The sequence below is a fragment of the Euprymna scolopes genome, chromosome 10 (assembly GCF_053919585.1).
Source record: "Euprymna scolopes isolate OS-2025 chromosome 10, ASM5391958v1, whole genome shotgun sequence".
Taxonomy (NCBI): domain Eukaryota; kingdom Metazoa; phylum Mollusca; class Cephalopoda; order Sepiida; family Sepiolidae; genus Euprymna; species Euprymna scolopes.
In genome coordinates, this window is record NC_136491.1 from 60,955,068 (window position 1) to 60,967,540 (window position 12,473).

Consider the following 12,473-nt stretch of genomic DNA (forward strand, 5'->3'; position numbering starts at 1 on the left):
GTGCTCATCCTCTGTCTCTGCTAGGATTTTCTGATCACACGATTGTCTCAGGATAAAAACAAAGTATAACAAAACCCCAAATATCCTTTTCCATCAAACAGTGTATCGATACTCAATGACTCAAAGGATAGTTTACGATATTCATATTGGAACTACCCCTACACTCTATGTTTAAAAAGAATGTGTCCACTATAACATCCAACTTAATTGATTGGTTAACCATCATCATAGACAGCCAATGCTATCCAAAAAATTCCAACAGAAACTGAACAACCAGCCATGCTACATTCCTGAATGTGCTGCTGCCGTTGCATATAGAAACCACTACATTAATTGCTTTAAAACTAAAGTTGCATTCAGGACTGCCAGCAATCACTGCAAAAAGATTATAGAAAATGCAAGAGAGTCATATAAAGTCCAAAGCAGAAGAACAGGGGTTTAGTTTCCATGAGTTTGGGCAAATAACAAACAAGATCTTGAACAGAGGCAAGTCCTCCATCCCAGCCATCATCAATTGGCTTGACTGGATTTCATCAGCATCTAACAAGCCCAAACTCTTTGCCAAGAACTTTACATCAAAATCAACCCTATGTGATCAGTTGTCTAGCTCCTGAATTTCCTCCCAAAATATGTTTGTGATGTTGCCACACTCATCAAGAACCTTGGTGCCGGCAAAACAACTCATCCTGACAATATCCCATTCATAGTACTCAAAAAACTGCAATAGGAACTAGCACCTATTCTTGCAAAGCTGGTCAATCGATGCCTAAAAGAGAAATGCTGCTCAACATCTTGGAAAGTCTCATTAGTCTGCCCAGAATTTAAAAATACTGGAGATTGGTTTTCTGTATCTCAGTACAGACTAATTAATCTTCTGTGTATCATGAGTAAGTTGCTTAGTTCCGTGTTTAACAGAGATATTGTCAACCACCTCAATAAAAGCAACCTACTCTGATACAAGTAATATGGTTTCTGCCCTCCAAGATTTACAGCTGATGTACTAATTTTAAATCACATAAGATTAGCAAATTTATCAACAGAAGCTTCTTCTCTAGAGCAATGGCTCTTGACATATCAAAGGCATTTGATAAGGTTTGGCATCAAAGTCTACTTCAAGATTTCCAACAATGGAATATCTGGAAATGTTTTCACGACCATTGAATCTTTTTTCTCCAATAGGCTTATAAAAGTTGTCATCAATGGACAGAAGTCTGAAGCTAAAACTGTCAATGTTGGCATGCCTCAAGGACCATCATGGGCCCAACTCTTTTCCCAAATCATATTCTAAGTTCATTCATCACCATATACGCAGATGACACTATGGCAATATTTCAAAAACTAGCAATTACAAAGATCTCCCTGAATTTCTCTCCTATGATCATGAGCACATGATTACTGTAAAATGTTTTTGACTCCTAATGGGGGTATGAGACGAATAAATTTGCCAATCATTTTTATAATCACTGGCTGTGCTAAACAACCAATGAAAACCTTTCAAAGTTAGTATAAAAATTGTCGAATTTTGGATTCAATCAGTTTTCCGCTAAATATGTCGCGTACCGCATTTGATTCTTGGCTGCCATCTTAGTTACTGCCAATTACAGTCAGGATCTGATCTGAACTACGCCGCCATCTTTGTTCAACATAATGTCACAACACTTAACAGGTAAAATGAAGCAAAAGGTAGTTGATTAATTTTAACATTCAAAACAAGCTTCTATCTTTTCACCATAAATGCTCTGATTCCCATTTGGTCAATTGATATGAATAGCTTTCAGCCAAAAGAAGCTCCCTGCTTCAACAAGCTTCTGGGACTGACTTTTACTTCTGACCTGAAATAGAAGACTTCCATCAAATCTGTTGCCAATGTCGCTGGAAAAATAGTTGCATCATTTTACTGCTTCAGAATCTAATTCTCTACTTGTATAAAAGCCAAATACATCCTAAAATGAAGTACTGTTGTTACATCTGGGCAGGAGCTGCTTGGTGCACCCTATCCTGCTATGGCAGGGTTAAAAACTGACTTTGAAACCTAGTAGGTAGGTAGGTAGGTAGGTGATGCCTTTTCTCCTCCCTGCAACCTCTTTCCCATAGAAGAGATGTACGGGCCGGTCTCTGCTCTATTGCTATTTTTATGGAAAATATTCATTTGAGCTTTAATCTATGGTCCTCCCTACCTTACTTTCACAAAAATCACTCGTCTAGCTACAGCAACTATCAACAATTTCCCCCACACTTTATGCCTAAATCTAAATATATGAACAAAACTTCTTTCCTAGAACTGCCTACCCATGGAACTTTGTTTCACTGGCTTGATTTCCAACTGATTACAAAATAGTCATCTTCAAGTTCAATATAAACAAGTTCTTAAGCTGTCCCATTAAATAATTCAATTCTATCCAATTTCCTCTTCTTCTCTTCAGTAGTCCGTCGCTGACGACGATGACGTTGCACCATGCTTAACAGTCCCAGATAGATTACGCCTGATGGACTCGCTGGTGACTGTGGAGTCCAATTCGTGAATTGCATACACGGCCACAGGCAGCACAGGGGAAGATGCCGTCTGCCCGCTGCGCCGTGTGCCTTTGGTGTCTTCTTCACTCTGCTCGGTCGTTATAGGTGGAAGTGAAAGTTTCCAAACCCTCTTGGCAGATGTTTCGCCATTTTCTCCGATCAGCAGCAGCATGTTCGATGGCGTTGGATTCTATGCCACATTTTTTCAATGATGTTTTTAGTTGGTCCTTGAAACGTTTACGTGGGCCCCCAGGGTTGCGTCTGCCCTCTGCAAGCTCCCTGTAGAGGACCTTGCGTGGGAGCCTTTCTGCTGGCATCCGGATGGTGTGACGAAGCCACCTAAGTTGTCTATGAGTTAGAATTATTTCAAGTGGGTCCATTTGAGTGCGCCTGCGTATCTCATTGTGTGGCACCCTGTGCCACCATTTTAAACCTAGTATACGCTGTAAGCAGTTGGTATGAAATGCTTCTAGCTTTTTCAGGTGGCGTCTATAAGGCACCCATGACTCGCTGCCATACAAGAGGATAGAGAGACAGATTGCTCTGTAAACAGAAACCTTGGTGGTGGTGGTGAGGTTACGGTTCATAAAAACTCTGTGCGAGAGTCTGCCAAAGGCTGCAGCAGCCAGACCAATGCGCCGTTGGACCTCACTTGTTAGGTCACAGGAGTCAGTGAGCACTGAGCCAAGATAAGTCAACTCTTGAGTGTTTTTCAGTGGCTGTTGGTTGATTGTGAACATTGGGGGTTTCTGATGGTGTTCACATATGTTAAGTGCCTCTGTTTAGTTGATGTTGATGGCTAGACCAGCTCGGGAGTAAATGTTGGTGTTGATGGTGCGCTGAAGACCCTCTTCAGATGAGCTCACCAGAGCTGTGTCGTCAGTGTATTGCAATTCATGGATAGCTTCTTCTGTCACACGTGATCTGGCATGGAGGCGACGCAGGTTGAAGAGGTCGCCATCCAGCCGGTATGAGAGGCGGATCCCATCAGCAGGATAGATTTGCTGTTTGGCAACATTGGAAACTGCAGCAAGAAAAAGATTAAACAAGATGGGCGCAATGACACATCCCTGCTTCACACCCGATTCTACCAGGAAGGGCTCAGATTTTAGTCCTGAACTGGAGACGCGAGCCATAGATCCATTATGGAAAGCCTTCAGGACACCCAGGAATATTGGTGGGCAGCCAAATTTGACGAGTACCTCCCAGAGCAAAGGACGGTTCACAGTGTCAAAGGCCTTGGCGAGATCTACAAAAACCATATATAGATTTTGGTGTTGCTCGACGCTTTTCTCCTGGAGCTGTCTTGCCACAAAGACCATGTCAATCGTGCTGCGCTCCTGTCTGAAGCCACACTGCGATTCAGGTAAGACTTGATTGACAATGTGTTGGATGATACGAGACAGTAAAATTCTAGTGACAACTTTCCCTGAGGTTGACAGGAGGGAAATGCACCCCTATCCAGGCCCTTCCAGAAGAAGGTGTATCCCTCTCCTGACTCGGTGAGGGAGCCCTCATCCGAGAATCGGGTTTCATTGAGAGCAGCGATGTCGATATTGTACTTCTTTAACTCATATGCAATTAGAGCTGTTCTCCGTTTAGGTCTTGAGTTGTTGTCAAGGTCGAGAAGAGTACGCACATTCCAAGTGTCAATTATTAGCTTCTTAGTATTATTAGGACCGAGGTATGGGTTGCCACGACGAGGCTCGGCTACCTGTCCGTGGAGAGTGGAACAGATACTTGTTTGGGTCACCTTTTCTAGACCCCTCCCAATTCAGGGTGGACGGTGTGGATCCTGAGAAGGGCCGCCCAGTCACTCTGGGAGCTGCCGAAGGAGGCTGCAGTTCCAGTCCCAGCCATCCAGCGACCATCACCCCGGGGCCGCCTCACGTGCAGGGTTGGAGCTAAGGGCTGCCAGCAACAACCTTGCCTGCCCCCACCACTCCTCCCCCATCGCCGGAGGACTTGTATTTGTAGGTGGAAAAAAAAAAAAAATAGTGTGTGGGAAATAAAGAGTCGGCATGGGCAAAACTAGTGCAGTGATGATTTGAGTGAAAAGTGGGTGCACGCCCCACAGTCCACTATCTTGGCAGACCATTAGCGGTTCCAGTGGCAGGCAGAGACCATGACGACTGGACTGACAGGCTGCTGCAGGAGTGTGCCAAGAGTCCAGTTTGTCAGACTTTGCCTAATGTGTCACCCCAACACAGATTTTCTCGTTGGGAGTAATCCCCTAGCCAACCAAGGATAACCCACTGGGCTGTGGGGCAGGGGTTGATGTGAGACCAGGGTGTGTCCACACGTCGGTGGGCCATGGACTCACATCTCTGGGGCCCCCTGCTGCTCCGAGGTCCCCTGCTGTTCAGCCTGGAGCCGCGAGGCAACCAGTTACCGTGTGTGGCCACGAGGAGGCACTAACATTACTACACTGTTGTCCCGGTGACCACCATACCCTCATCAACCTTTATCCTCGAGTGGTCTTCAGGCCTTGATAAGAGGTTGACTCCCTTGTAAAAAGAAAAAAAAAACAAAAAAAAAAGCAGAAACATGTAACAAAAAATAGTTTGTCTTCCTCATTTGAAACTAGATAACATATGTAGTGTACAAGAGGAAAGGAAAATCGAGAAACATAGATAAATTATTAGTTCATCCATGTTTGGAAACATTTAAGTCCATTTTGATTTGATTAGTTTTTTTGTTTTTTTTTAAACTATTATTTAATGTCTTCATTGCTAAATGAACTAGAATTTCTATGCATGGACAGGTTCATGTTATGTTAATACCGCTGAATATTGTCAAGATACTTTCATGAGATTAAGGTATAACAACCTGAAGATCCTAAAAAGTTTACTGGCTTGCTAGAAGTATTTTGCTGTCTAATTCTTCATAGGGAGTTGCTGTGGTCAGGTTTAATACATAATAATGCATTTATATCCATAATAACATAAAAACATTAATGAATGATAAAAAATGCAAATGTTTACCTTTCTCAACAGCTTCTCTAATCACTGAAGGAGACTGAAGATGATAAAGAAATATTTTCACTGAAAAATAAAGGCAAACTCAGGTTATTGGTTAACATCCTGAAACTTTATACAATGCTTTCAATATTTCAAGAGTAAATGCAAATGAATTATAAACCTCAGTTTTTTATTGAATCAACAACAATGAATAAAATCTTATATTTTAACGTTAACATTAAAAAATATGATAAAATTTCTTTAAATATTTCTCACACCAAGTTTATAAATAATCTGTTTGCTTTAATTATTTATTAAGTTATTAATCAAAATATTATGAAAATAATCCTGAAAAAAGATAAAAATTTAGTTTCAATTGCGTTTTCTTAAATGTGTATATAATGAAATGAGTATTTCATTTGAGTATATTTGAAAAGAAATTAGAAAATAAAAGTCTATGAATGATGAAAAGAAACTTTTTACCTGTTAGTTTGAGTTCAGATCGATCTTCCTTTGGCACAACCTCTTTAAATTCAGAATGTACGCAATGAAGATCAGTTTCATACTAAAAACAAAAACAATACACACATATAAATGATGATAAAATTTAAGAAATTTGGCTGCTTTTTTATCATATCGAAGAATGTAATAATTTAAATTTACATGCTGTGGTGTGGCGAACAGAGCTCAAGCAACATCGGAGAAAGAAAAAAGTGATAAAATGGTTCCCTGACTCAACAGGGCAGCTGTAAGCGTCGCTATTGAATCAGAACAAGAGATCACGTAGGCGACAGGAAATCTATCAGACTATCTATTTTTAGATATGATGCAGGATTGAAGCTAAGGGACAAATGATGTTTGCACATGCCGATCAGTGGTGGGGGAAAGAAAGGGAAAGAAGAAAGATTTTGTTTCTTGCTCAGTTGACGTCAGTGTGAAGAAACAAAATTTTTTGTGCTTAGACAAAAAGCGCTTAATTGTGGTAATCACACATGAAGCAATGATGGAAGGCAATTTCCTGCCCCAAGGGGTACAAGGTCCCTCATTGGATATTACGGTGAGAATGGAATCAGAGATGCATGACCGTTTCTGTAAATTGGAACTTTTACGCAATGAACCGGATGCATCCTACCGGAGTAGCAAGGCAATTACAGATTATACTAAAAAGAAACAGGTCAGTGACATTTATTCTTGCTAGCCCCGGTTCGCAGATTCAGTTCTTACCTCCCCCACTGTCTCATGTGAAAAGAAAGAAAAACTTCACTATATTCTTTAAGAACTCGTGGATACAGCCAAGGCCTATTGAGTCATCCATTGAATATTTAGTCGAGAAAACTTCTGTGCTTAAATCCTCATCTTTTCTACATTTCCAGGGACCCGTTGGACATTCAGTCAAGAAAATTTCTCTATGCTTTAACCCCATCAGACTTTCTAATTACCAGGGAAATTTTATCCTTATCCCGTCTGTTGATTTGTTGATTATCCTGTCTGTTGATTTGATTGCTTTTATTTCAGTGCTGTTCAAGTGCTGATCATTTTTATAAAAAAATAAATAAGTAAGAGCCAAAATAAATAAATAAAAATCCAATTATTTGTATTTTGAGTCATCACTGCCATTCTGTTCTTTTCTCTTTCTCCTTGTGTTGATCTATCTGCATCTGGGCTGCAAATTCTATGCTTCTTTATTTTCGCTATGTTTTTGCAATTGTTTGCATGGAGGATTACAAGGAATACAAGCCTAACAGCCTATTTGCCTAGACCTGACTGAAGTCAGCAAAGAGCCTCAATACCCAAGGGTTGAATATCTAATGGGAATCAGTCGGGTGGCGCATGTTTGGTGGTAAATTCCCTTACCCTTCAATGAAAGCCGGTGCACACTAACCCTAAGTCTGAGTGCTAGGGCCAAAGTTAATTCTGTACCCCAAAACTGGATCAAGGATGCAATAGTGATCTACCCAGATTTTAAATGATCAACTATTTAGATAAAAAAAATTTAAGCACAAGACCTAGCTATTATATTTGCAATCTCTAGTTGCTAATTTAATGTAAAGAGTTATTGTACCTATTTACTATGCCTCCCCACGGGACAGAGTTAGACACCAGGGTCGTTTTTTAACGTGGAGAAAAGGTACAAAAATAAAAATTGTCTCAGTCGTGAAGGATTTCTCCTCCACCGAAAGAGAACAAGAAATAGAAGTGCAGCATCTGAAGAACAGATACTACACTTTGATCTTGTCCCGAAGGCCAAGTCGATATTAAAGGTAAAAATAATTGTAACAATAAAAAAATGAAAGGAGGTTTTATTTCTTATTTAGAAACTAATTTTAAACAAACTAGTTTGTTCTCATAACCATTAGGATTCACTATCAGTATTCAATATCACTCTTAATGTTGACATGATTATCATAATCTACTTGCTTTATAGAAATATATCTTGTTTGAATAAGCATTAACTGTGTTGTGAATCTAATATTCTAAAATTTACCTTCCTCTTTGAAAATTACAAAAGTTTTATTAGATTAAGATCCCTAATTTAAATAGATATTTTTAAAAAATCCAAATCTAAATTGTATTATTTTACTTACCAAAATATATAAAGTCTATCACTATAGCCCCCCCCCCACCATTGTCTCACTAGACAAGCAAGCAACAGAGAAAAAGGGGAAAAACACGAATCTTCCTTGCCTCTTTTTGTTTCCACACAAAAAGGAAAGGAAAGAAATATTTGTCATTAAGCGTTACATAGACCTCTAGAGTTAAATAAGATCCAAGGTTGGAACATATGTACAAACAAGCAGCATGTCACTCACCACATATATTTACACATATCTTGTTTCTAAAATATTACATATTTCATGTCAGTGTTTGTTCACTCACTTACAAGTTTATCAATTTCCTTTAAAATCCTGAGAAAGAATACAATCTTTATTTTCAGTAAATTGGTGATTTATATATTAGATATATTATGTCACCTTTCGGTATATATAACAACTGTTCAAAATAGTCTGTGAGAGCAAAAAGTTGTGCGTGCTTAGTTTCATGCTGAAATTCGCAGTTTTGTGTTAAGGGTGTCAAAAATTTCCCCCAAATCCTGACACACCTATCGTCGCGCACACAAAACAAATCGGTACTTATACAGTTTAGTGACGACATTAAAAAATGGAAATATTGAAAAAAAAAATTTATTGTACGTAACTGTTATAGACTGAAGTTCTCCGAAAAAAAATTTCACTTCATTTGATCAAGTAGTTTTTTTTTCACATTGAAAAACAATTATTTATCACGGCTACGACGCTACGTCAACGTGGCCATTTTGGAAATGTTATTGCAGCGCCCAGGAATTCCCCAAGGGCAGGTAACTGCCGTGCATAGCAGAATACCTCCATTTTAGGCCAATCTAGCCCTTTTTTTCCCCACCAGAATGAGATTTTTTTTTTTTTTTTTGCGAAGACAGATGCCATTTTTGGGGTGTTTTTTTTTTTTTTAATTTGTAACAGAAGTAAATAAACGAAATTTCGAAATTTTCGAATTTAAAATTTTGTTTCAAAGTTATCCATGCGTGTCCAACTGCGCATGTTTCGAAAATAATCTCGTATAAAAATTTAATTCTTTGCATTCTTCTTTGGAAATGTACCTAGCAGAATACCTCCATTTTAGGCCAAATTTCTCAATCTAGCCTTTTTTTTTCTCGACAGAATGAGATATGCGCACAACGCACATGAAGAATATTTTGATCCTCTGCTTTATTTTAATTTTTATTTTTACTAATTTGGCATTTTCACCTACACTTTACTGTTGATATTTGCATCATGAGCAAGTTAAGATTTTTTTATCTGTGAATTAAAAAATAAATACTATAAATTTTTTAAATAAAAAAAAAAGTTTCAAACCCACTGCTGAAAAAGAAAACAAAAACAAACCTAGTATTGATAATGGATGTCAATAAATTATGGGGAAAAAACAAAAAAACAGTTACGTTATGGTAATGATAAATTCCTGTTACATACATATATCTCTCAAATTCAATAAGACCGGCTAAAACATGTTTATTATATTCCCTTTTCTATCAGAAACAAATTATGCTTGATAGCCTTTATAAATAATATTTGCCTTAGAGTATATTATTAACGATTCTACTATACTATTATCCCTCAATTTTCTAGGCTTAATTCTATGAGAATATTAGACTGTTACACTATTCTCTCATCCTGTATATCTTCCTCCAACTTATACCATCAATATTGTTCATCTTTCAATCCTACCTATGGTGATATCATAGATATCCTTTTTTTTTCTCTAAGTTTTTCTACTCTGAAAATTTAATATTTCTTTCTAATTCTGTATTTACAGTTACTCTTGTAGGCCACATCTTAATAATCCCAGAATGTGGCTGCAACATTTTTATCCCCAATCATGATATGTATGTAATTCAAATCATTTAATTTGACGAAAGACAAGGGAGTACATATCCAGATCTGTGCAGACAATTTTGGACCAGCTTCTGTCTTTGTTTTAGTAAGTTTTTGTTGGTGATATGATCTCAGAGTGATATGATCCGATATGATCCCAGAGTGTAAAGATTGCATACTCAATACAGGCAATTTCAAGTTGAATTGTGTGTTACTGCTACGTAATTCTCTGAACAACTTGGCTAGAGTGATTGAGATCTTATTAGATACCCTAAACGATTATACATGGTTCCTAAATCTATCCTTGAACTTGCATTTAGTGAACTCTATCTTATAGTTCTATTTCTTTTAACATTGCATTTAAACATTACATCTGAAATAAGATATTTCCCTTCCAAAAGGCATTCATTTATTTTTCAATTACATTGTGGTTCTACATCAATAATTTGACTGACATCACCTTCATCCTTTCTAATTATTTCATTCATTTTTGCATTATTAGAATCTATTATAATTGATACCAAGTTAACAGAGGTTGAAAATGACAATTTCATTGTGTTTTTATTGATAAATTTTCCTATGTTACCATCTGGAGAGAAGTTCTTTTTAAATATACAGTAAAACTTCTTAGATATGTTGCTAAGGACGTGCATGCTGAAAGGCTGATTGAACCATATCGAATTCCTATGCCTGTTTTTTTTTTCCTGCTAATACCAGTTGATTGATATAGGGTCATTTTAGCAATAGGATCTGTTCTGTGTATACCTATTGTATTATTTTTATTTTTTATTTTTTTTTCGAATTGCCCATAACCATGTTGTATAATATATGGGATGGCCTCCTTTTTATAAGGACTTCCTCCTGTTGTTCATCTGGTTTATCTTCAATATACTTTATTTCATTGGTACATCCTGATTTGGCTAATGCTTTGTTGTAATATTGTTTTTATTATTGAATAATTTTTCATTGTAAGATTCAATAGATATTCTCTTAGAGATGCTGGGTTAATAACTTTCTTCACTTTCTTTTTTATGGTTTTATGGATAGAGATTAATGAATAAAAATGTCCAACATGGCTATATTTTGAAAATGTCTTTAAACAATCAATTATGATTAGGTAAAATAAATTATATCCAGACTTAAATGGAAAAAAGCTACTGTTGTACATAAAAACAAAATGGAATAAAATAAAAGCCAATTAAGTTCTTTTGTAGAATAGTGGCTCATTTGAACATGCATCATCTTTATGTTAGACATAGACATTCTAAAGTAATTTTTAAGTCTTTATACTGTTGAATGTTGTTTTAGGCTAGAATTAAAATCTAAATGTAAACTTTGCATTCTATGGGCCATTTCGTGCTCCTAAATGCAATAACAGGTAAAAAAAAACATTTTGGCTGGAAGCCAAATAAAAAAGTAATTTTTCATAGGCTACTCAAGTAAGATATTTAATTCAATCCTTTTCAACTCTCCACATGTGGATTTTTTTTTGTGCTCAAATAACCACTATTTTGAACTGCTACTATTACTTCCTTTCCTAATTTACATAAAGTGCTTACTATTTATCTATTATATCTTGTAACGACGATATTCTTTTAATGGGTTGGGAAAGCCTAAATTCGGCAGAAATTTTAATACTTTTAAACAATGTTTAGAGCTGTATTTTATAACAAAATAAAAACAAAAGAGCAAATAAATTACCTTTTATTGTAAGTCGGTAACAAGGGATTGAAGAGGGTTGAATTTACATGTGTTCGCTGACAGAAGAAAAAACATTTTCCTGAAATTTTTTTATAGGTTCATGGAGCATTAGTTGCTCCATGAACCTATAAAAAAATTTCAGGAAAATTTCAGAGTTAATCGATTAAAACTAATGTTTTATAAACAGAAACAAAAAGAATCATTAGATAGTTTTGTAAACATATGTAGACAGCTCACACAGAATTGTTTGTTATCTGATTCAACAGTGAATAAATTAACTTTTTATCGCTAACAATCCAAGATTTCCAAAAAGAGTTGCTAAGAAAGACAATACACTTGAAGAAACTGTTCATATTGGCAAAATATATGAAGTTTCTAACATACACTTAAGATAACTTAGGGTCATGCTGAACAATAACGAGGATAAAGGCACCACTATCCAAGCTATAAGAATGCCAAAACATTCTAAGAACTTTAGTAACTGCCTCAGTTGTAGTAGAAACCATAAATTTCCCCATGAAACCTGCCCACCATGTGGGTCTAGATACAACACATGTGAGCAACAGTTTGATTATCAAGCAAGCCAAAAAAAAGGTCACGGTCATGAAATAGAGACCATAAAAAACCTAAGCCATCAACACAATCAACCACAATATTGGAGAAATCAGTCCGAGAAAAGATAATGCATCCAAATTGATGCAGTATACAACACCCAATGATAAAACGAAACTTGAAAGCCTAACATTTAATAGCATCAAAACACTATCATTCAAAGATGAAGCTTTTGTTTATGTAAAGATAAAATTGCCAAATAAAAGTGAAGTTCACAAGTTGTGATTGAAAATTGGCATAGGATTCCAAGGAAATGCATTACAAATCTCTATATTTC

At 36.7% G+C, this 12,473-nt stretch overlaps 1 protein-coding gene across 4 annotated transcripts in view; it reads right to left on the minus strand.

The window, feature by feature from the left end:
- Nucleotides 1-12,473, minus strand: part of LOC145286008 (glutamate--cysteine ligase regulatory subunit-like) — a 329,284-nt gene that overhangs the window by 128,501 nt on the left and 188,310 nt on the right. For all 4 annotated transcript variants that reach the window (XM_080134608.1, XM_080134609.1, XM_080134607.1 and 1 more), the window contains 2 exons: nucleotides 5,958-6,039; nucleotides 5,499-5,558 (listed from right to left, as the gene is read on the minus strand). In XM_080134608.1, coding sequence (XP_079990734.1) covers nucleotides 5,499-5,558; nucleotides 5,958-6,039 — 142 coding nt within the window. The remainder of the gene's footprint in view (nucleotides 1-5,498; nucleotides 5,559-5,957; nucleotides 6,040-12,473) is intronic.